This window comes from Zingiber officinale, chromosome 9B (assembly GCF_018446385.1).
Source record: "Zingiber officinale cultivar Zhangliang chromosome 9B, Zo_v1.1, whole genome shotgun sequence".
Classification (NCBI taxonomy): domain Eukaryota; kingdom Viridiplantae; phylum Streptophyta; class Magnoliopsida; order Zingiberales; family Zingiberaceae; genus Zingiber; species Zingiber officinale.
This window is the reverse complement of record NC_056003.1, coordinates 90,205,083-90,230,359: the sequence shown is the minus strand read 5'-3', so window position 1 is coordinate 90,230,359 and position 25,277 is coordinate 90,205,083. Positions and strand designations below refer to the sequence as shown.

At 37.7% G+C, this 25,277-nt stretch overlaps 1 protein-coding gene and 1 long non-coding RNA gene across 2 annotated transcripts; both read left to right on the top strand.

Annotated features, from left to right (window-relative positions):
• Nucleotides 1–17,939: 17,939 nt before the first annotated feature.
• Nucleotides 17,940–18,402, top strand: LOC122024856. Its single transcript, XR_006123515.1, has 3 exons — nt 17,940–17,995; nt 18,128–18,213; nt 18,357–18,402. It is a non-coding gene; the product is annotated as an uncharacterized LOC122024856 (long non-coding RNA).
• Nucleotides 18,403–18,938: 536 nt separating this feature from the next.
• On the top strand, nt 18,939–20,226 carry LOC122023140 (CBS domain-containing protein CBSX3, mitochondrial-like). The gene is made up of 4 exons (XM_042581230.1): nt 18,939–19,146; nt 19,234–19,315; nt 19,922–19,995; nt 20,116–20,226. The coding sequence occupies exons 1-4, from the start codon at nt 18,958–18,960 to the stop codon at nt 20,224–20,226; spliced, it is 456 nt and encodes a 151-aa protein (XP_042437164.1). The 5' UTR covers nt 18,939–18,957.
• The last annotated feature ends 5,051 nt before the right edge of the window (nt 20,227–25,277 follow it).

The following is a 25,277-nucleotide window of genomic DNA, read 5'->3' as shown; positions in this document are numbered from 1 at the left end:
TAAAATAAAATAAACAATGTAAGAAAGCAACATATGTTCAGTTACTTGGTTTAGAGCCTTTGGAAACTCCTACTCCAAGACTCAAACCTCTTGGACCTATCGATATACATTCCACTAACTCTAAAAATTGAAAGATGGATAAAGTACACTTTCCTTTTGCGAGTATAATAAATAAGCACAATACTAAAATCATTTCCAACATGAAAGATGTATATCCGAATGCGCTTGTGTGTTGATGTTAGTCTTCCAGCAGTGGTCAGGCATAGTAGAGCAGTAGTATAGGCGCAACATGAAGACAAAGTTACAGAACGATTGTTAGAGCTCGTGTGGAAGTCTTATTCTAAGGCTACTTGTCGAAGCTCCTTTTATAGGTATTTTTGGGTGCTTGAACCACCCCCAGGCACCTGGATCAAAACCTATCTGATCCTGTCTCATCATTGAATTATCAATGTCCGGGTGTTTGGACCCGGTCCGGGCGCCTGAATCGCTAACGTGGTTGCACCTCGGCAAGGCTCTATTTGATAGCCTTTATCTACTCCCGAGTGTCTGGACCACCCCCAGGCACCTGACGTTGATGGAAGCCGGCTAATTAGAGTGCACCACCTTATCTACACGGGCGACTGAGTTCTAGCCAATCTAGGCGCTTGGACCCAGTCTGGGCATCCAGACTCCGGGCGCCTAGACCCTTACCCGGGCACCTGGAGATCCTTTTTTCCAACTGACTAATTTCCTACATCACAAGATTAGCACAACTAAGTATAACCTATAAAACAGAGTTATCATAATATTAAATAATATTATTAATTAGTGTTGGTGCAATCGACCTTTAGGATTCGATGTTTGACAATATGCCAATGTAGTTGACTGAGGATTGATCTAATTGGAAGAGAGAAGTATAGTCAGAACTAGATGACTAGCAAGGAAAAGTCTTAACTGGAGGTTAGGCAAGGTTCCTAACTAGAGATAGGTAGGTGAGAAGTCTACTGAGTGACTAGTCTTAATTAGAGGTTAGGCAAGGGAAAGTCCTGGTGAGTGAAGTTAGGCAATGAAAGCCCTAGTGAGTGAAGCTAGTCCTTATGAGTGAAGCTAGGTAGTGGAAGTTTGATGAGCGAAGTCAAACCCTAGTGAGTGAAACCAGGTAGTAGAAGTCCTGATGAGTGAAGCTTGACCCTAGTGAGTGAAGATAGGTGGTGAAAGTCCTGGTGAGTGAAGTCAGGCAATAGAAGTCCTAATAAGTAAAGCTAGCCCTAGTGAGTAAAGCTAGGTGGTGAAAGTTCTAGTGAGTGAAGCTAGACAATAGAAGTCCTAGTGAGTGAAGCTAGGTCATGAAAGTCTTGGTGAGTGAAGCCAAACAATGAAAGTCCTAGTGAGTGAAGCTAGGCAACCCTAGGGGGAGGTAACCCTAGGTAATGAAAAGTCTTAGAGGAGTAAATTCCAAGCATGTGTGACCGACTGGTTTCCGGCCAACTGCGCATGGTCGACCTGACTAGCAAATCTTAAAAGTTGCTAACACTATTTTACCTTATTGCTTTATATCTATTGTACTAACTCAGTGTTGTAGGTAAGTCTTAGTAGATCAGATTGATCATACACTAAGCAGAACCAAAGAAAGTCTAAACAAGTCTGGAGGACTAGATATTGTTGGATCGTGGCAGCCGGCTAGAAGGGGGTTGAATAACCTGAAAATAAAACGCAAACCCTTCTCGAACTCTTAAACTAACACTTGCATAAAATCGAAAAGCAATAATTTAAAACAGAAAATACGAGGCACCGGAGTTGACTTGGCTACAACCGGGGAGGTTGTTAATCCAAGGAGAATGATCATACTAAAAACTCCTTCAGGCGGAGAAGCCTCTTATAATGATGAAGCATAGAAAATAGAAGCTTAACTACAGAGAAAGCGTACAAGTGTAGAAAGAATGAGTTGCTTGAGTTGTTGTTAAAGCTTCTGGACCAAGACTATATTTATATCCTTGGTCGAGGCACCCTGAGGGTTCTGGGTGCCCTGGGGGGGGATAAACTTTATCCCCTAACGTTCAGATCGAGTCAAAACTCGATCTGGTCAAAAAGTCAACTCTGGGCACCTGGAAGGGTTCCGGGCGCCCCAGAGGGAAAAGTCAACCTTGTTGACTTTTTCCAGCCCGGGTCTTCTGCTCCGGCTCCGTTTGCCTCAGACCAAGTCTTCCGCTCGCTTGGGTGATCTCTGTCATCCGAAATAGGGCTCACCCAAACCCAACTTTCAGTCTTCTCGAGCAGGCTACCGCTCCGGTTTCTTGTCCCTCGGAATCGCCGTGTGCTTCCTTCTCGTCTGCCAACGTACTTATCCGCAGTCTTCGTCCCTCGGTCGCACCTCGTGCCGACCTTCTCACTAGCTGCGTTTCTTGCTCCTCGAGCAGTCTTCCACTCCAGCTTCTCGTCCCTTGGAACCACCACACGCTTCCTCTCGTCCGCCGGTGTACTCTTCCGCAGTGCCTCATCCCTCGGACGCACCGCGTACCGTCCTTCTCACTAGCCGCGTCTTCCGTTCGACTATCTGTTCTCCTAAGTTCCTGCACACTTAGACACAAGGTTAAAAACACACAGGACCTAACTTAACTTGTTGATCACACCAAAACAACCTTGGGGTTCCAACAGATATTTGATAGGTAAGTGAAGGTAAGCACTAGAGGAGAGTGATCCAGTGAGGATGAGTCCCAATTGGGACTGTAGACACTGGCTCAATTTAGGTTCATTTTAGAAGTCTAAACTGAGACCATGACTAGATCCTTATCTGGGGAATATAGGATCTAATTAATAATACTATTTTATTATTATGCGAACTCTGTTTTCCAAGGTATATTTTGTTTTACAAATTAACTCTTTTTTGTAGGGTTAAAAAGAAAAAAAATTAGATTTAGATGAATAGTGTTGGAGTTGCCTCAAAAGTGCTCGAAGGTGCCTCAGATCAATGTGGAAGGCGCCCTAGATAGGGTGGAGGCGCCCTCAAAGAGATAAGGTTTCATGGAGCGGAGGCACCCTAGAGACATTGGAGGTGCCTCAGAGGTGCATTGGAGGTGCCTCATAGAGCTTGGAGGCATCCTCACACAGATAGAAACCAAAATTGATGAAAGCGATCAAGTCCGAAGCTTTGGGGATAATTTTTGAGCTTGGAGGTGCCTCGAATGAACTTAGAGCCACTTTCCACACTCTTTAAAATGAGTATTTGACTAGCAGAAAGGGATCAACTGAATTACGAGCTTCAACGACTCTTCCGCTACTTCAACTATGCTTTGCTCGTGAGCTATTGCTCTGAGACATCCGACTGCTACCGACAGATTGACACCGACACATGTGCCTGTTCAGATTCTATATTTCTAAAGTGTTGATAACGATTTAATATTTTTGTACATCTTTCATACTTGCAAAAGGAAAATATAGGCTGTTACACTTTCCTATTTTTAGTACTTGTATTTAATTCTCTCTTCCAGTGGTTCTGAAAGAGGTTTATAGTGGATCACCCGTCGATACAATTCGAGAGATCATGGGTCTTAGAGTAGGAGTCATCGAAGGCTCCGAACTAAGTAATTCCTTATGTTCGCATTCTATTTTTCTTTACTTAATTATTTTTATTTTTTCGCTTCGCACTTTGTTTTTAAAAGAAGTAAAAGATAAATTTTTAATACACGTGATTTACCCCCCCCCCTCTCCGTGCTGCTGCTCACGTGCCTCAATCCTATAAGTGGGATCAGAGCTAGTTCACTTTGAATTGGTACAACCACCATTCGAGCAAGGGGGTTCTTTTTATTATTTTATGCTTCGTGCTTCTTGGTTTTTTGCTTTTTGATTTAGTTCAAATTGGTGCAATCACCTCTTTGGACAAGTTTTTGTTTCCTTTTGTAAAATACTTTAAATTGGTGCAACACGACTAGAGTCATTCTTTTCACTTTATTTTCTCCCGCACTACTAATCCCAAGACAAAGTCTTGGAAATTGTTTCTTATATGTAACTCTTGCAAGTGTACCAATATTTTATCAAGATGGATGAAGTATCCATGAACCACTACCATACAAAATGGACTACTTCATAATATGGAAGAGTCAAATAGAGTGCTTCATTATGATGGGAGACTTCGACTGCGACATAGCATTGAAGAGATTAACCCAAAATTAGGAAGTAAACCAAAAGGTAATTAATTTTATTTTAGAATTATTACCTAATAAAATTATATGCAGAATTGGAGAGTCCAAATGTGGCTACGACTTTTGGACCTGGCTAAACGAACTTCACGGGGATCTATCATAACTGGAAGATCATCAGTATCAGACTCAGAAGAACCGAACTAGACTAGATTCATGGAACTTATAGCCATGGAGATGGTAATTGGATCTGAATCTGAGTTAGAGTCCAAATCTGAGACGACAGTGGACAAGGGGGATAATCCTAATGACGATTCGAAAGGTAAATTTGTATATTCAAAATTTAAAGATCATATAATATGTTTTAAATGCAGTAAAGAGGGAATTACAAAAGCAAGTACCCCACTTATAAAAGTCGATCCACATAATTGGAGGTAAAGGAGAAACCGATGCCAGAAGTCCGAAAAGGGAAGGAGTACATCAAATGTTTCAAGTGCAAACAAATGGGTCACTACAAACATCAATGCCCAGAAAGAAGACCCAAGGATCCAGGAGATCAACCAAGGTTAGTGATAACGAGTCTGTCACACTCGTAAATCAAATTAACAAATGTTATTCATTGAACCCCTTAACTACATAATAATGTTGTAATAACGAGCCTAGGGTCGAATCTCTCGAGGAACTAACAGTAGAATGGTGAACTAGGATTGTATTTTATTCTCGTTTTTGGGGGTTTTAATATAAAAATAGGGATTTTAACTTGAATCTAAATCTAACAAAAGTAAAGCACAACAATAAAGAAATTAATCTAAAGCAGTAGTGAAACCTAACTAGGTGTTTATGATCAAACCATAACGTATTATCACCCTACGTCATAATTAAACCATCAACACACTTAAACTAAATATGAAATGACGATACACAATTAAATCTGATCTAAAGCAAGATGTAAGCCCTAACTTATAACTTAAACACTAAACAATTAACCAAGCATCAAATAAGATGTAAACTAAGCTTCAATGAAATTATAACTACTAAACATGATAAGGAAATGCTAATTGCAGTGATAAGAACATAACAAAAACCAAAATAAATCTGTTCTAACTACAAAAAACAGTGATAACATGAAATAAAATAAAAACTGTTCCAATCTCACAATCAATCTAACAAGAAACACACTCTTGTCATCACACAAGAGTGCCGAAGTCGAGAACACCCAACTCTGGTCCTCAATGGAGCATCTCAGCTGCGTCTCAGTTCAAGGAATGTTCAACAGTGTCGACAGAACACCCCTGACACGTTGGAAACAACCCTAAACCAATCAAGTGCCAAAAATCTGAACATCTTCAAACATGAATCTCTGAATCTAGAATGTGGTTGCGGATGTTGGAGTGTCGTCGGATTTGGCTCAGGACCATTAGAGGAACGACGCCGATTGATCCTGTGGTGAAATGGAAACATAGACCAGAGGAACCCCGCCGATCCAAGGTGGAAACAGAGACTCACAGAGGATGAAATCGCGCCGGAAGGAATGCCTGCCAACGACTCAGATGATCAGAACTCAACTGCTTTGAAGCTCTATCACTTAGGTTGAAGCTCGGAAGATCGATCGGAGAAGGAATCGGGGTCGGAATCCGGAAGAAGAACGCTGCAGGATGAAGAACAGTGCGGAGAAGTCGACGAAGAGAAAGAACTGTAGCTTCTCTGTTTTAAATCTGATCCAGATATGAACGGGCGGCTGAAATAGATTTGGAGCTTGATCAACGGTGGAAAGTCACTTAAAATCCGATCCGAAGGTACTGATCTTGATCTAAGGTCTGGATCTACTCTACCTTAGGTCAGATCGATCAGATCTTCACTGGATGGTTCAGATCTGTCCAATTTTGATAAATGACCCATAATGCTCCATAGCTTGATCGTCGCGTTTAAACTCCGATTCAAGCACAAATTTGGTCCAAATAGATCCAAATCCAAAATCCTTTGATGCATACAAAATAAGAATCAAATATTAGCATCAAATAATATAAAAATATAATAATTTATAATTAGGTCCAAAATCTATACAATGCATAAAATGTGATGTAACCATGATTTAAACCTATGAAATCAACATCAAACTATGCATATATGAATCAAAATAATACAGTAAAATCATGGTTATCAGTTAGTAAGTTTACAATACATAAAAATACTATTTTTTTCTATATATGTTGGTAACTTAGATAATCACTACTGCTCAAGTTTAGATTCTCCTTAAAAATTAGATATGCATGCTCACTCAAACAAATCAATTAATTCAAATAATTTAATTAATCAAATTAATTCAAAATTATTTAATAATTTTTCAAAGTTAAAAAATTTATTTTCACATTTTAGAAAATGAGAAAAATAAAATAAGTTTTTGAAAGATAAAATTGATAAACTAGAAAAAATTATTAATTATTTTATCAACATACAAAATCTAGACTTGGGTTACAAGTCTAAGTTAAAACTTAAATTCCATAAACCAAGTTATAATTAAGTATTTTTGAAACTAATCAATAAAAATAATAACAAATACAAACCAAATCAAAAACTTAAAACTCAAAACAGAGATTCTATGATTTAGGGGATTCACCAAATTAGTTGGCATTTCAAAAACATAATCTACCCATTTAGATCATTAGGATTAGATGGAGAAAGATAATTTGATTCTTGTCTAACATAGTACTAGGATGAGACGAGATAATAATACGTTAGGGAAACTTAGTCTAGAGAGTCAAATGGGGGTAAGGCATACCCTTCTTGGTCTACTTAGCCAAGTGGAATTAACTGAACCTACCTCACTATATTCTAGACTAGTTAGACTAAAGTTTATCAATAGAAAGATTAAATGTCCAATTTCTTAAAAAGACTTTGTCAAAAAGTGATCATTGTTCCGATAACCAAGAAGACTCCTGTGACCCACCACAGCTTGGAAGCCAATTTTTGAAATGTGTATTTAATTAATTGACAATTAAATCTGAATCTAACACAAGACCAAACTATCTTCAAAATTTAGCTAACTCATCTCATAAAACTATAGAAATACGTTGGTTGAACAATTAAACTGGGTTAGATGATTAAGGAAACATGAAAATTAAAATTAAAATTAAATCAATTTTAAATATAATTACACTGAATTTAATTAAACATGTAAGTTAGAAATTTAATTTAAATTAATTAAAATATTAAATAAACATTAAACATAACTATAACTTAATTAAAACTTGAACTTATTAAAAACTTAAATTAAACCATAAATTAAATCTGAAATTTGATAATTGTTAATCTTAATATAAATTAATTAATTATTTCAAAATTTATTTGATACCCAATTAACTTAATTAAATTTAAATTAATTAATTCTAGTAAAAATTCAAAGTTAATAATCAATTAACTTAAATTTTAATTTAATTAATAACTAATTAATTAAACCTAATTTAATAATTTATTTAATAAAATGAAATTAATTATTATGAAATTAATAATTAATTAATAAAATCATTACTAAATTAAATTAATCAATTGAATAAAGTTAGTAATAATTGATCAATTTTAATAATTAATCCAATAATTATTTTCCTCAAAATAAAAATATAATTTAATTTTAAGTTAACTATTAATCTAATTTTAATTAAGTTCACTAATTTGAAATCTACAATTCAAACTTAATTAATTCAATCTTATCTTAATACATTAACAACAAATCAATTCATTTAATCTAAAATTAATTTAACTAAATTAGTTAATTTGAAAATAATCTTAAACTTAACTAAACTATAACTTGAGATTAATTTAAAATTTTATTTTTTAATTTTGGAATAATTAATTAATCCATAATTAATTAATGATTTAAATAATTTTATTAATCAAACTTAATTAAAAATTGATGGTAAATTTTGAATTAATCAAGTTAGAATTTTTAATTAATTAAAAATTAAATTATGACTACCTTAGACAGTACATGTTAAACATCTCTTTAGACACATAAGATTAGCATGTTTGAAAATTTAGAATGGTTGAGATGCTTACAGAAGAAAATTAATTCATAATTGCAATTACTTGTATAATTTTCAAAAGTATACACTTTTGAAAATGATTATTGACTAATACTTATTGTCTAGATCAAATTTAATCACATAGGTGGTTAATAAGGGTTTCTTAAGGAAGCGTCAAGTTCAAAGGGAGACTATTTGAAAGATAAATTTAATCACATAAAATATTTTGAAAATTTATCTTCAAACTTTTAGTAAAATAGTTTCAACATAATTTTTTAAAATCCTTGTGAAAAATTCTTTTTGAAAATTACTATGGAAATACATGTTTTTTTTAATAAAAATATTTTAAAAATTCTTTAACAAAAATATAAAATTACTTTTGAAATTATTTTGAAATATATTTTTTTAAATATTTTGAAAAATAGTTTAGGTATTATTTTGATTTGGATCAACCCCTAAAATATATAAGAAGTTTTCCTTGTAGTTGACAAGGATTCCTAAAGGTATGTGTTGTTGAGGGGGAGTCCTGATTGAATGATTAAATAGAATTTTTAAAATTCTTTCAAAAATTAGTTTTGCAAATATTTGAGACTATTTTTGAAACTTTTTAAAAATCTTGCAAAATGTTCTAAAAATATTTGAAAATCATCTTGCCAAAACTTTGAAATAATTTTTCAAAATCCTTGCATAAATGTTGGTAGAAAATTGTTCAAAAATGCCTATGTTTTGATAACTCTTTGAAAATTCCTTGAAATTTTCTGAATTTTTTTTGGAAATTTATTATGCAAACTATTCATGTACTTAACAATTATTTTTAAGTGCTTAAAAGATTTTTTTTTGCTTCATCTAAAATACTTAGCAATTTTTTTAATAAATTCAAGTACTTAATGTTTTTTTAATCCTTAAAGTACTTTAAAGATTTTTGAAAAGAATGCTTTATTTCAAACACTCTAAATATTTTCAAAAGTTAATATGTGTCTTAATTATGTCTTTCCCAAGTTATTGTTGGTACCCAATCTAATGGGGAGTGACCTTAAGTTTGTATTCTTTTGATGTGTGTCAAAGGGGAGAGTAATCTTAAGTTAGAATTATTTTGAATCTCCCAAACTTTGGTATAAAACTCTTAAGACCCAAACCTAACTTAAGAAAATTATCAAACATCAAAAGGGGAGAGATTGTTGGTGTAATCAACCTCTAAGATTTCGATGTTTGAAAATATACTAATGTAGTTGTCTAAGGGTTGATCCAATTGGAAAAGAGAAGTTTAGTTAGGACTAGATGACTAGCAAGGAAAAAACCTAACCGGAGGTTAGGCAAGGGTAAGTACTAATTGGAGGTTAGGCAGGTGAAAAGTATATTGAGTGAGTAATCCTAACTAGACGTTAGGTAAGGAAAAATTCTAGTGAGTGAAGCTAGACAATGAAAGCCCTAGTGAGTGAAGCCAGACCCTAGTGAGTGAAGCTAGGTAGTGGAAGTCTTGGTGAGGGAAGTCGAGCCCTAGTGAGTGAAGCTAGGTAGTGGAAGTCTTGGTGAGTGAAGCCAGACCCTAGTAAGTGAAGCTAGGTGGTGAAAGTCCTAGTGAGTGAAGCTAGACAATAGAAGCCTTAGTGAGTAAAGCTAGGCCCTAGTGTGTGAAGATAGGTGGTGAAAGTCCTAGTGAGTGAAGCTAAGCAATCCTAGGGGAGATAACCGTAGGTAATGAAAAGTCTTGGAGGAGTAAACTCCAAGCATGGTTGACTAGATGGTTTCTGATCGACCGTGCACGGTCGACGGAACCAACAAATCTTGAAAGCTACTACCACTATTTAACCTTATTGCTTTATATCTATTATGCTAACTTAGTGTTACAAGTAAGTCTTAGTATATCAGATTGATCAGACATTAAGCAGAACCAGAGAAAGTCTAAACAGGTCCGGAGGACTAAATGTTTGGAAGGTAAGTAAAGATAAGTACTAGAGGAGAGTGATCTACTGAGGGTGAGTCCCAGTTGGGACTGTAGGCACTGATCCAGTTTAGGTCTATTTTGAAAGCTTAAATTGAGACCATGACTATATCCTTGTCTAGGAAAGATAAAATCTAATTAATAATACTATTTTATCATTATGGAAACTTTGTTTTATCGGGTATATTTTGTTTTACGAATTAACTCTTTTTTGTAGGATTAAAAATAAAAAATCAACTTCAGATGAACAGTGTTGGAGGGGCCTTAGAGGTGCTCGGAGGTGCCTCAGAGGTGCTTAATGGCACCTCAGATCCACGTTGAAGGTGCCCTGGATAGGGCGGAGGCTCCCACGAACATATAAGGTTTGTGGATAAGGTTTCATGGCATGGAGGTGTCCTAGAGGTGCCTTAGAGAGCTTGGAGGCGCCCTCATGTAGATAGAAACCAAAGTTGATGGAAGTTATCGAGTCCAAAGCTTTGGGGATCAATTTTATGCTAGGAGGTGCCTTAGATGAGCTTGGAGGTGCCTTCCACACTCTTTAAAAGGAGTATTCGACTAGCAAAAATAGATCAACTAAATTATGAGCTTCAATGACTCTTCTACTACTTAGACTACACTCTGCTATGCTAATACTCCAAGACATCCAGTCGCTACCAGCATACCAACACCAACACTGACACACAAGCTCATTCAGATTCTATATTTCTAAAGTGTTGGTAATGATTTAATATTCTTGTACATCTTTCATAGTTGTAAAAGGAAAGTGTAGGCTATTACACTTTTCCCTTTTTTGTACATGTATTTGATTCCCTCTTCCGGAGATTCCGAAAGAGGTTTATAGTGGATTGCCCGTCGATATGGTCCTAGAGATCATGGGTCTTGGAGTAAGAGTCACTGAAGGCTCTGAACCAAATAACTCATTGTGTTCACATTATGTTTTTCTTTACTTAATTATTTTTATTTTTTTGCCGCACACTTTATTTTAAAAGAAGTAAAAGATAAGTTTTTAATACACGTGATTCACCCTCCCCCCTCTCACGTGCCTTGATCCTACAATTAGATCATGTTATGTGCTTAGACTTACAAAATGGCTCTAAGCTAGACCAACACCTATAGTTTCACTAGGACTCATCCTCATTGGATCACTCTCCTCCAGTGGCATTCCTTCACTTACCATTTGTAGTCACTTGAGTTGCTCTTGACCGACCAGTTCTTTCTGCCAGTTGTCAGATCCGTAGACCCAACTAAACTTCAATTAGCTGTTAGGTCCCACAGCCTAACTGGACTTCCTGCCAGATATTAGGTTACACCTCGACCTATCTAGACTTATGTCAGTTATCAAGTCCTCAGACCTAACTGGGCTTCAGCCTGGTGTTAGGTCCTCTAGACCTGTCAATTCCTATACACCGAGTAAAAGTATCAAATAACACAGAATCTAACTTCAATCATTTATCGTTTATCAAAACTAAAGTTTAATTATTAATTTCAACTGCACTAACAAATTGTACGAACATGTACTTGATAATATGAAAATATACTTCTCAAGTAGATATTAAGGTAGTAGTAATGATGCGAAGGTTTTCTAATTATGAGGTAGATGCTGAAGTGGAGGCATAAACCAACTTACATAGCTTGATTTGACTTGGATGGCATTAGAGTTTTCAACGAGTCCTCTAATGATTAACTCACAAGAGGTATAGTGAATAATAAAAAGCATGAAAATGAAGGAGAGAGTCTCCTATACTAATATACCTTGGTATTTATAAATATGAGATAGGTAGTTACTTAGAAAGATTATAATCATTGTTCCGGTTAAATACCGTGGATGGTTAAATTATCAGTCAATGAGTAAGCTGACGTCTGCTTCTCCTTGGAGGTCGTCGGTGAAGGGGATGAGAGGACCTAAGAGGAACTCAATGAGAGAGTTATACTAACCACAGAATGGATTCAGGACCACTCTGACGCTTAAGTTAGGGTCTTTTTGAGGTGTTATGCCAAAGGAAGAAGATAGAGCAGAAGGATAAAACTTGGTGGAATTGAAGAGAATTCAGATCCCCCTATTATTACTTTCATGAGTGTCTATATGGTTGTTTGAAGAATATCTCCATGTCACCTAAAATATCATCATTGTGGAAGCCGGTGAGGGGATCAGATCTGACAGTTGTTAGTTGTGTCTTCATTCATCGAATGCCACTTGCTCATAGGAAAGGATCTAGAAGGCCGAATCTGATAACATCATAATCCTTCCCCCATTCTTAGGATGTCATGTGTATTGAAATATTTATAGTCACTGCCAACAAACCCATATAGGGCATAGGTCTACCTTGAGGATTAAAAGGTGAGGATGATGTGGAGAGACCTTGAGAATAGACAAAGTTAGGATCAAGATTGATACAATGTTGGGATCCCATGCTAAGAGAGGGAGTTTGTTGCTAAGACTGAGAGGGAGCATATCACCGAGATTGAGAGAGAGTCTATCGTTAAGACTTAGAGGTAGTCTACTGCTGAGAGAGAGAGAGAGAGAGAGAGAGGGAGTCTATCGCCGAGATTGAGAGGGAGCTTGTCGTCGAGATTGAGAGGGAGTTTATCACTGAGACTAAGAGGGAGTCGGAGTGAATTTATTGGCTGGTGACCCCCAACAAGTAGCATCCACCTCATTTTGAATTTGACTGACAACTTAGCATGATTTTATATCCTATGAGACACATAGGATTGTAGAGTTCCACGACATCACAACCCTCCTCTTCAAGTCTAATTGAAGGAGGTATACCCGACTAACTAAATAGTGATGAGCTATCATTCTCTCTCCAAGATTATCTTCTCATAATGTTGAGCTGAGGCGACTACATCTTACCGGGATAGCTAGTTGAATGTCGATCATTGGGAAGAGAAAACTTCGCATTCAATGGACATAATACACGAGATTGTGTATCATGCTACTGTATTAAAGGGTAGAGGATGGTATCCTCCCTAGGCAATGAGATCCCCTTACCGCATTAAATGTAATGACATGCGATAATGTTGCTGTTGATGCAACCCTGGATTCGACGGTGGTGACGCATTGACACCTATTTAATCTTTCCATTCGATGACAACATTTGAACTATCTTAGAGAACAATACATCACCTCATAACTTATCACGTTGTTGTGCTTTAATGGTGATGATTGGGTTGTGATTGATATCATCCAATCGAGTGATCTAACGGTGAGGAAGAGATCTCTCCATCTAACAGTTCGATGAATTGAAGCGACAACTCTATTGTGTCACCGCCACGGTGTATTAGGTTTACCAAAAGTGATGCTATGTTCATTCGCTTCCTTTTGTCTTTAATGTCTTTGTCTCTGTCTCCTTCTCTACATCTAACAATGCAGTAAGTTCATCGTTCCTTTTCTTCTACTTTCTGACCCTTTTCACCTTCCTTTCTTCTTCTTTCTCGAGCCCATGGCCGCCGATGACCCCTCAGATAAGTAGTATGAGTCCCATTGGACCATATATACCAAGGGTGCAGATTAACAGCTTTGGCAGACCTTCGGTATCCCTTCTGATCATAAGATTATGATTCTGATGTTGGAGTAGAGACTACACAAGTTACCTTTAGGATATATTACGTGCTTGTTTAGATAGTTGGTCGGTGGCCTTAGGTTTCCCTTGTTATGTTTGAGAGGTGTCCTAAGGTAATCGCCTTATGATTTGTTTTCTTTATTTTGATAAATATAGATTCACTATTTGAGTGTACTTTATTTATATATTTGAATGGTCATAAACTCATTTACTAAATGTCTGTAATACACTTTATACCATGAGAGAACTTGTGATTGGATCACAACTAGTGAGAGTCTCTACATATGTAATTATGAAAGTATTGAAACATTCCCTAGTCAATGAATTGATGTATTCAGACATCATCAATTCTATGATACTAGCACGGATTATATTTATTGGTCTAACCAATCAACTATTACTCACTAGCTGTAGACATTGAGATGTCGAGAGTTAAACGTAAATGCTAGTTATGGTAACTAGTTCTGTCACGCCTAGAAGGAGTTCTTGCCCGATAAACGGACAACATCTCCCCCTTATGATAGCATATGAAATCTGGATATATAGCCATATGACTATATAAGTATAATAATCTACAGCTCACACGATCATAATACAACACAATCACGCAGGATTATATGTAGTCCACATAGTTGGATCAGTAACCACACAGTTGTATATGCAGTCCACATGGGTGGAACAGGAATGCCGTAGAAGATAATAATAATTCAGAGCCTACACGATTGTGAAAAATACAACCATACAAGATAAATTGACAAGATGTGTATCGGTATGACTTACCACATCAAGTACAAAATCAAATAAAAAAGACACCATAAGTCTTAAAAATCCACATAGAAAATACATATTACATGTACAAGTCCAAAATCAATAAAACAAGTGAAAAAATGTAATTGAAGAAGATGCTCGATGCGACATGGGATAGGCGGACATGATCTCTAGATGACTCTATAAATCCTGTACCTGCTCCCTGGCGAAAGAAAACCAGTAAAAGGGGTGATGATGTGAGTTACTCAATGGGTAATAGACATAGACAGTGCATGAACATAATATATATAAAGAGATTTAAAGGTATACAGTCTCATAGGGAATAATCAACAAGCATAACAGTAATGTCATAACTAGTGTCCATACCTGAATGATGTGTCGAACACCTAATATCTGTAAGTGCATGAGTGGACCTACAACAGAATTGCTCGTATCTACTAAAGCATGATATATGGTCTATCTAGCTAGTAATAAGTAGGCCAATGTCAAGTACATGCAACAAAGATACCTTAACCATATGTAAATATATCACAAATATCACAGACATATAGATATAATCAATTACAAGCATATGCAATCACATATCATATACATATACATAATATGGTCACTCCCGCCCACCTCTCAGCTACCACAACCCCTGTATGGTTGAGAGGCCGGGACAATGATAATTATACACACTACCAACAACCATTGCCCCTGAGTGGTGCAAGTGGACAGTTCGTATAGTAGCTAATTAGTTACATAACAATGGGATCTCTGCTGCTTGCCACTCTAGCTACCACTACTCTTGAGTGAAGTGAGTGGGGCATGACATGACAAGTTGCACTCACTCTAGGTACACTACCCCAAGCAGTCGAGTGAGCAACAATGGCCAATAACTCACTCAACCACAAGGGAAACATAGGTCGTCAGCATGCATGCAATGCTATGATGCGCAAGATGAAAATAATCATCACCACAGATATATAGCAACTAACTATGCATAGTAAAACCAGCATGCTTAACAGAGTACATGTATATAAAGCAATCAAAAATAAATAAGATATCCACTATCTACTAAATATCATAGATGATAAACGAGAGATTGTATATATATAGAGTCGATCATCTCAAAGATCAAGCAACCAAGTATCAAACTCATGAAATAATATGAATAGAGTCAAGGTAAATACAACAACCTATCTAAACATAGTTCATGCACTAAGGTCAAATTACCAAAAACCTAAGTCAAGAAGTACGCACCTTTATCTGTAGATCGTTCCAACCATCTTCAAGTCCGAGAGATCATATCCAGCTCGAATCCCTTCAGCTTCCTATGATGGATGCAATAGCTGTTCTCAATGGCTAGAATTAGTTTCCAATAAAGCATGCCATAAATGGTAACCACAATCAACTATGTTGGCTAAGAAGCTGTTGCCGGAGTCTAGTCACACAGTTGTGATGGCCGAAACGGTAGCAATAAATAAATTGGCAATAGATGAGGTAGCTTGGGCATGGTCTGCTTACTGTTGGACACTAATAGGAGCAATAGTCAACCATGGCAGTGACGACAGTTGGTTGGGCTTGACATCGACAAAAGGCAACAGTAGTCTTTGGGATGGCGATTAGTTGTATCGGTGTCGACAACATCTCGCAACGGCGATGATGACAATGTCGAGAAGAGATATGAGTGGGAGAGGTCCGACAGCTGGATCTAGGGCACGGGACTAGCTCGTGGCAAGACACAAGGTGAAATAGCATAGGGCAGCATTGGAGAAGAGATCTCTCGACGAGGCTTCCCGAAAAATTAGCAATGTGTTGACAAAAGGGAAGGACGTCAAAGGCTCACATAGGACTAGTAGCATCGTCATCCTAGCCTCAGGCGAAGGGCATGGATGGTGACACCGGTAGTTGGCAATCGGTGGCAGCGCATGAGCGAGGAAGGTGAGTGGCGTGATGAAGAGTCGAGGAAGAAAGGTTCGAGCGGAGGAAATGGGGAAAACCTAGGTTTATATACTTAGGTTAATAACAACAACTTTAGGTTAATTAGATACATTAACTCCTATTTATGTGTTATTCCAAACAGGCTTTCTTTGAGCCTAACTTATTTATCCCCTTAAACATGTCATATGGACTTCATTTAGATTCAGAAAAATTTCTAAAAATTTTTGATAAATTTTGTAAGGTCATTTCTCTAAGAACGCTTATTATTTAATTGTCATATCTTACAAGTTCATTGGAGTGACTTATTGTAAGATTTCATATAGTTCTCTACATATATGGATATGTTTGTCAAGTACTTACTATAGCTCAAGTGCAAATTTCCTTCAAATTGAAGTATTCAAGTTACCTTGATCATGGAGACTTATACTTTGAAATCTTAAGAAAAGCATCTCCTTAGAGATGTGAACCAGAGATGATTGAGTGTAAGTCAAAGTGTCCAAAGGTGTTTAGATAGCTCATAGAGGATTCAATACTCCTTGCGAGGACACTACAATAAAATTGTTAAAAGACAACACCATAAAGACAACGGTTTTAGAAGGAACTGTTGTTAATTTGGTTAAAGACAACGGTTTTTGACAAAACCGTTGTCTTTGAGCGCCTGAAAAAAATAAAAGACAATAGTTTTGTAAAAACCGTTGTTGTTGAGCGATTTTTTGTAAAATCAACAACACCTTTTACAACAGTTTTCTAAAACTGTTGTCTTTAAGCGCTTTTTTAGGGGTCAAAGACAACAATTTTAATAAACCGTTGTCTTTGACTTTATTCTTTCACCGTTTTTCTCCTTCGTTGTTTTTGTTGTAGCAGTGATTTGCTTCCCTCTCTCCGAAAATTTTTTGGCGCTCTATTTTCCCCCCTTAACCTACCCGAACCCTAAACCTCTCCCCTCATACGATCTTTCTCCTCATACGGCTGCGTGACATGGCGCTGAAACCAAACCTTGATCCCTTCGGGGACTTCATCAACAATCTGCGACTCCTTCCGCCGCCATCTGCTTCCCCCGATCAACCCCCTCCCCTACTCCATTGCCGGCGTCATCAAGGACTAGCTTCCTGAGTCTCCTTCTTCTTTCCCTCTTATAGATCTGAGGTTTTAGGTATGGATGGCGGTAAAACTCAGATCTGAAAGAAAGATATGGTTTTCCCTTTTTGATCGAGTTGCCCCTCGCTCATGAAGCTTGATGCCCTTCTCTCTCTTGGCTACGTTCTCTGCTCCGTGACCAATTAGGAGCCCCCTCGATCGCTGAGATGGACCGTGGATCGACAACCCAAAACTCCCGCCTGGTGGAGGAGGTGTTCCGCGACATTAAGGGTCGGCGAGCCGCCATCATCAGGGCGCTCACCACCGGTAACTCCACTCTGCTTCTTTCTTCTTTTCCTTTCTCAACAATGTTATCGTCATTGACCTTCTGTTATTTCCTGGTTATTCACCTGTGCAGATTTCGAGGACTTCTATCAACAATGTGATCTCGGTTAGTAATTCCACAATCTTAGCTGCTGGTAGTCAACTTGGTTTTTGAATTTCAAGTACTTGGGAGTTTTATCTCAAATGGGGTATGGTGTGTTGGGAGGTGCTTATGGTGCTCTAGCTTCAGGGTTTCAGCAGGTATAAAGTACAACATGCTTCTTTGAGGAAAATGCGAAAGGCTCATTATTTTACTGCATTATTTGCCTTACCTTTTGTTTCTCATATTTCTGTTAAGAGGGTTTTGCATATCTTATTTTGCCTACTTTGCAGTCTATGGCTTATGGAAGGGGACAGATCCCTACTGGCATGACAATGGTGCCCATGGTCTTACCCGATGGACGACTTGGATATGTGCTGTAAGTGAGCTAACAATTGTTTCAACAGATAAACATTCTCGTGGAGTAACAAAAGCTCTTTGTTTTTTGTCTTCCATATGTTTTTTTGTCTTGTTTTGCAACTAAGATTGTTAAATCATCAATACATTCTCCATTTATCTTAGGCAACAGCCTGAAGCACCTGTCTCAAGACCGCAGCATGGGGGAAAAATATAGTGGCAGCTCAAGTGGAGGTCAGAACAATGACAGTGGACGTGGACGCAGATATAAGCCATACTAAGTCATTTTGGTTCTCTCTTCTAATTCCTGGATTTCAAGCTGTATTGATTGGATCCATATGAGTTCAACGTTAATTTAAGTAGCTTACTTTTCATAACCTCTACGTTAGATTATGCCGGAGCCTGTTGAATCAATTAGGGAATTTAGAAATATGTTGGGTGGTCTTATTTTGAGTCCTATTTTTGTCGATCCCATCTAATAAGAAAAAGTTTAATTGTTGTGGTAGTTGTTTGTCGTCTCATGCCATTATTTCATATTCTGTCAATTATATTAACTTAGCTGAGACTTGTCTCTTTTCTTTCTATTAACTCCAATTTCACCACTTGTGCCCACCGTCCCTCTGTCACTTAGGTTTTTTATGTTTGCCTTTTCACAAAAAAAAATAAATAAATAAAAAAGGTAGGTGCACCGTGGTGCCGGTCGTCAGTTTTGGTTCAGACACACCGTTTTCACGAGAATGCCCTTAAGCGACGTGTTCTCCAACACATGCGTGTGAACCCAGCGATGTTACCTACTGTGTTTTCACATTTTGAGTCAGTTTCGCCTACACAGTTGGAAGAGCATGGTTTTGAAAGCACGACTATCCGGGATGTTCTTACAGCTAAGGGGAAGAATGCTGATGATTCTTGGCTGTGGTGCACAACTAATGACACTGTTTATGATGCTGTCAAATCTGTAAATGGCCATTGTGTCAATCTTGTTTGGGATTACCATCCAGTTTTAAATAGTTTTAACTGATGGCTTATGCTCTACTGTTTCTAGATGACACAACACAATGTTGGAGCTTTAGTGGTGGTGAGACCCGGAGAAGAGAAGGCAATTGCTGGAATTGTTACTGAGAGAGGTAATTGATTGTCCATGTTTGTTTTTGTTGGCTGTGAAATGGTATTAAATGTGCTCATGGGTGCATGTATAAAGCTAAACATTTATGTGAAATCATAAGATATTTTCCAATTAGTTGGTAAATTTCTCAATTCTATGGTTGCTCCAGTAGATTCAACTGGGTAGATGATTTTCAGATGTTCTTCGGCAGCTTCAATTTTTATGGCAATCTTTTTACAACTGAGTGTACGCCAATGTGAAGTTTTAAATTTCAATTAAGTTAAAAATTATCTAATTATCCTGAAAGTTATTTTCATGACATTTTGATAATCACATTGTCTCAAACACAATCATTTACTTGATGCAAATCAATTGTGTGATGGTCCAATGTGTGTGCCAGTTCTCTCTAAGCAGCAGATTTGTTCTTCACCTCTTCAAGACATTAGGGAAATAAGTTTAAGACAATTTTAACATCCTACAAGAGCAGTTGATTAGCAGATAAATTTGGTCTTCACCTCTGTTCAATATCTTTTTTGAAAACTAAGAACCAGTTTTGATAATGGTTCTTTTATGCAATTATACTTGCCATGCAAATTACTTGTGTTCTTAACGATTCCTTCTTCTTCAAATTATCTCCGGAAAATGATTGTACAGGGAAGATCTTCCAAGTCAACTAAAGTTGGTGACATCATGACTGAAGAGGTAAATTTCAATCTCAAGTTGTACAGACAATGTCTGAAAATTTTGAATTGAGTAGAAGTATTATTTCAAGATTTTGTTATTTTGCTTCCAATCTGATGTCGATTCTTTTCCTATATCCAGAATAAACTGATCACAGTGACTCCAGATACCAAGGTTCTGCAGGCAATGCAACTGATGACAGGTCTCTTTAGCAAGATTTTGTCGATAGATTGTCTAAATCAATTCAACTAGTTAATCTCTCAACATGTATTAAACTGCTGGTTTCATGCGTTTCAGTACAACTTTGTTGGCTGTTTACTAGGACCACGTGGGAACTCCTTAAAAAGAGTTGAAGCTTCAACTCAATGCAGGGTTTATATATGAGGTCGAGGTTCAGTGAAGGATTCTATAATGGTATGTGGATATCATGTAATATTTATCTTAATGAAAAATGAGTATATTCCAATCTCCCAAACCTTGATGTATTATCCTCACTATTAACTTTTTAAGGCCTACCTACATAAAAAATAGATATTTGTCTTTATGTTTGAAGGCAAAATAATCCATGTTTTTGAATGTGATATGGGTTTCTCTTCTCTTGTTTCTGCTAGAGTATGCTGTTCTTTGTACAAGTTACACCGACATTAAGTTAACCGTGCATTTTAGAACTTATGTAATTTTCGATATTAGCATCCTATAATATGTCCTAATTAATGGATTGTTATTATCAACTCAAAAGCTAAGGTGCATTATTTCTTGTCTTAATACTCAAGTTTTCTCTCCTTTTTTTGAACAGGAAGAAAGCTTATGGGATAAATCTGGATATGAACACTTAAACGAACCGCTGCACATACTATTGGAGGCAGAATTTACACCAAACATAATTGATGCTCGCTTAAATCAAGCTGTTGCCACCCTTGAAGATCTTCTGAAGCCTGTGGCAACAAAAACTTTCACCTAGGTTGCATCCTCCTCATTGTTCTACAAGATGTCGACGCGAATGTTATTATCGAAACATAGTCACTATTCAAACTCCAAATCTTGTAGGACGAGTCAATGGACTACTACAAGAAGCAACAACTCAGGGAGTTGGCCATACTCAACGACACGTTGAGGGAAGAGAGTCCACATATGAGCCCACAAACGTTCAGGGAGTTGCCCCACAGGAAGCAGTTGTAGATGGAGTTTATTTGTTTATTTGTATTGGGATAAATTTTATTTGAATATGAGACATGTTTCTTCTTTTATGATTATAATTCTTGTATACGTAACATTTTGAATGACATTGATATGGGGAATATTCTTTCTTTTGTGATTATAAGCTTTTATTATATATTTATATTGAAATATGATATATTGGTATTAAAAGACAATAGTTTAAAAGACAATGATTTAAAATTATTATTATTGTTGTCTATCACCCTAAAAGACAACGGTTAAAAACCATTGTCCTAGCCCCAAAAACTGTTGTAACTGACAGCAGCGTTATTAAAAGTGCTCTAAACAACAACGGTTTTAAACCGTTGTCTTTTCATTCAAACACAACGGTTTTAAACCGTTGTAAAACTGTTGTCGTTTCATTCTACGACAACGATTTTAAACCGTTGTCATTGCCCCCACTTCTAACAACACTGTCAATTACAACGGTTTTAAAGGGCCTACGACAATAGTTTTTAACCGTTGTCTTTTAATGTTTTTGTTGTAGTGGGAGATGTATACCCTATGACCACTTATTAGGATTATGATTGAAAGTCTTTGCAAAGTATCACATGTTAAGAGTATGAGACTCTTAAACATATGTAGGATTAATTCGAATCCGCATAATGAGGAAGTATTACTTGGGTTAGGTGTGATGTAGTCAGTCTAGTGAGGACAAACACATAGATTATGTCCTGAACCAAGTAGGTATAAGACAAAAAGGAACAAGACACGACTCACTGTAGCTGCTAAAGGGTTCAGAACTTGTTCTGGAATCAACTATGATTTTTTAATTAATTGAGAATCATGATGTACTATTAGGACCAAAAGAAATTTAGATATCTCCATAATAATATAATATTATCTACTTTGGGCCTAAGCTCTCATAGTTTTTTTCTTGGGCTCTACCCAAAAGGCCTCATGCTAATGAAGATATCTTTTTCTTATAAACTCATGATCTTTCTCATGTATTTTCAATGTGGAACTATGTTTGTAACCTTGCAACCCCAACAATCCTCCCCTCAAACAAAGGACCACAGGGTCTCCCTCAAGTATTGGGTCACTGTTGACCTACTCAGGGCCTCCCCTCGAGCATCGGGTCATTCTTAACCTGCTCAAGGTCTCCCCTACTTCGTTTAAGGTTTCACCTACATGGTTCGATCTTATATCATGTCTCTGGCTCGTGCTTCTTCTGACTGTTAGTCCCGTGAAGAGTGACCTCACTCTGATACCAATTGTTAGGATCAAAAGCTTTTAGATATCTCCACAATAGTATGCTATTATCCACTTTGGTCTTAAGCCCTCAATGTTTTACTCTTGGGCGCTACCCATAAGGCTTCCTACCAATAGAGATATCTTTTTCTTATAAACTCATGATCTTTTCTATGTGTTTTCAATGTGAGACTATGTTTGTAACCTTGCAACCCCAACATGTACTACTATGTGTCACTTATGATTGATCCATAATTAAATAGTTAATTATGGACGACTAAGATAAATCAAGAACCTACACGCACTACGAGTATCTGAAAGGTGTAAAATAAGTTTGGGAGTTTGATTCTCAGATCAAGAGATAAGATATTTAGTTGGATCAAACGAAAGATAAATATGGAAAGATATTTGTTGAAATGGAAGTGCGGATAGCCATGAATATTGTTGTCACGCCCTGGAGGAGTCCTTGTCCGAAGAAATTTCGACAACATCTCCCCTGTACGGCGGACAATCTGAAACTTTCTACAATCACTATATACCTCAGCCACATGCGACTGGAATAATAACAAAAATAAAACAATCACCACGCAGTTAATATCAATTTCAGCCTCTGCCTGACACAACCACACAGTTTAACAGTAAACAAATAGAACAGTAATACGATGACTCGAAAAACAACCCTACTCAACTACACTCGTAAAGCTCAAATCTGACAAACTCACCTCTTCTGCCGTCCAGGCAGGCATGGAGTAAAACATATCAAAATCATACCAAAATCCATCAACGATAAGAATCCATACAATATCCAAGTATCAAACAAACCAAGTCTAAACATAGTCAAAAAGAGAAAACTAAAACAATAACTCGTGATCAACAGAGGACTAGCACTACGTGCAATGGGGACTAGCGACTAGAACGACCTCCTGACAGCATCAACCTGAAAATAACAACGGAGGCGGGGGTGAGTCCAACGCTCAGCGGGTAACAACTGATATGCATAATAAAGTAAATAACAGACAACACTAATCATGCGTACAGTCTCCTGAATACGAGAAGAATAAATGCAACTGAAACAAAAACAGGAGAAAACTGTACTAACCAGGACCAAGGTATAAAGGTAACAGGGTCGTCAAACCGAGGGTGTCATAATCCTGTATGCATGTCAATCATATGCATCCATATAAATGCAGCAAGTAAATGCAGCAAACACAAACAATAAATGCATCATGCATATGATGCCAATGACATGGTCACCCCTGACGCCAGTCAGCCATCTCACACACAATGGTGAGTCCGAGTGGGTAGGGCTGTGACAACCGTGCACTCTGACATCACTGCCCCTGATGAGTGACCGAGTGGACGGGATGCTGTCGGAGTACACACATACTCCTACCCCGAAATAATAAAGGGGGGAACGCAATGCTCTCATCTCCCGGTACACGATGACGGGGAGGACTCTTTGCCGGCTACTACGCTGAGTCACACTACCCATGAGCGGACCAACGGAGCCAAACAAAGTCCAACTGCCTGCCGGCTACAACGCTGTTACACTAAACCAACGGAGCCAAACAGAGCGGAATTGTCTGCCGGCTACCACGCTGAGTCACCAGACCAATGGAGCTAAACAGCAGAACTGCCACACACCTGTCTAATATACCACTAACCCATGAGTGGTGGTGTGTACAGATACATGTAACTGGCGATGTGCTCAACAATAATGGAGCAGACAATCCCACAGCATGCAATCATGCAAGATGATGCATGACACTAAACATGGCAATATCACAAATAGCATAGCATGATCCATACATAAACAAAAAGTGTACCACAAGTCAATGTATCAGATGGAAGGTACACAAACAGATAGGGTATCAAATAAACCCTAGGTCCTGAACATAATGTATCATGTGGTTGGGTCACTACCTAAAGCATGTATGATCAGGTAAATAATAACATGTAGTGCATAACGAGTAAACAAGCAAACATGTAATAGATCATGTAGTGACCAACCGAAACAAATGGAAAACACAATCATGCTATATGTTAAACACATTATTATGCATATCAAAAGACATAAGTCAAAGTACCCGCCTCCAATATAGATCGAGCTAGACAACCTCTCCGTCAAAGTGCTCGTCACAAATTAATGTCCTGTGATATCAAACATATACAGATTTAGCTAATACCCTTATGCATTTAATTAGCTAACCAACCATTAATCCAAATTCAACTAGGTTTAACTTAACCCATTTCACCATTACAATGGATTAGATATCCCCTATTATCTACAATCAAATTGGATTAGATTAATACATAAACTAATCCAAAACTCACCTAACGCGATAATGTTCACTGATGGCTCACGACCGAAGGAATTTGTGATCGGAACTCAACGACCTGATCTGTATTTAGAAATGGTTGAAACTATAAAGATTGATCAACCAATTAACATAGTATACCCACACACAAAAAAATGCGATCAGATCCTTACAAGCCTTATACTAAACACATCGTACCCCAATCAGGTCCGAAGCTTCCTCTGGTGAAATACCAATGCCACTGTGGTGCCGAGCCAAGACAAACAAAGGTTGCAACGATGCTAGGGCACGAGCACAGCGGGGAAGAAGTTCGACGTCGATGCTGCTCCGTGCGGCACCGGCGGCTGTGAACCCTAAACTAGGGCACAAGAGAAGAGAAGGATCGGGAGGCAGAGGAGGGAAGGCCGGCACTACTCGGCGTCGGCGGAGATGCTAGGGCTCGGCGGCGGGCCGGCGCTAGGGCAGAGAGGGCTCGGTTCGGCTGTGCTCGCGCGTCGCCGGCGCTTGGACAGGGAGGAAGAAGAGATCGACACAGTCGGGGGAGGCGGCATTGTCACGCAGAGATCAGAAGAAAGA

Excerpts from the sequence above, each read along its gene's own strand:
- LOC122023140 (XM_042581230.1), top strand. The coding sequence starts at position 18,958 with ATGCGTGTGAACCCAGCGATGTTACCTACTGTGTTTTCACATTTTGAG. Across the intron at positions 19,147-19,233 it reads TTTATGATGCTGTCAAATCT|ATGACACAACACAATGTTGG; the intron begins GTAAATGGCCAT and ends TACTGTTTCTAG. Across the intron at positions 19,316-19,921 it reads TGGAATTGTTACTGAGAGAG|ATTATCTCCGGAAAATGATT; the intron begins GTAATTGATTGT and ends CTTCTTCTTCAA.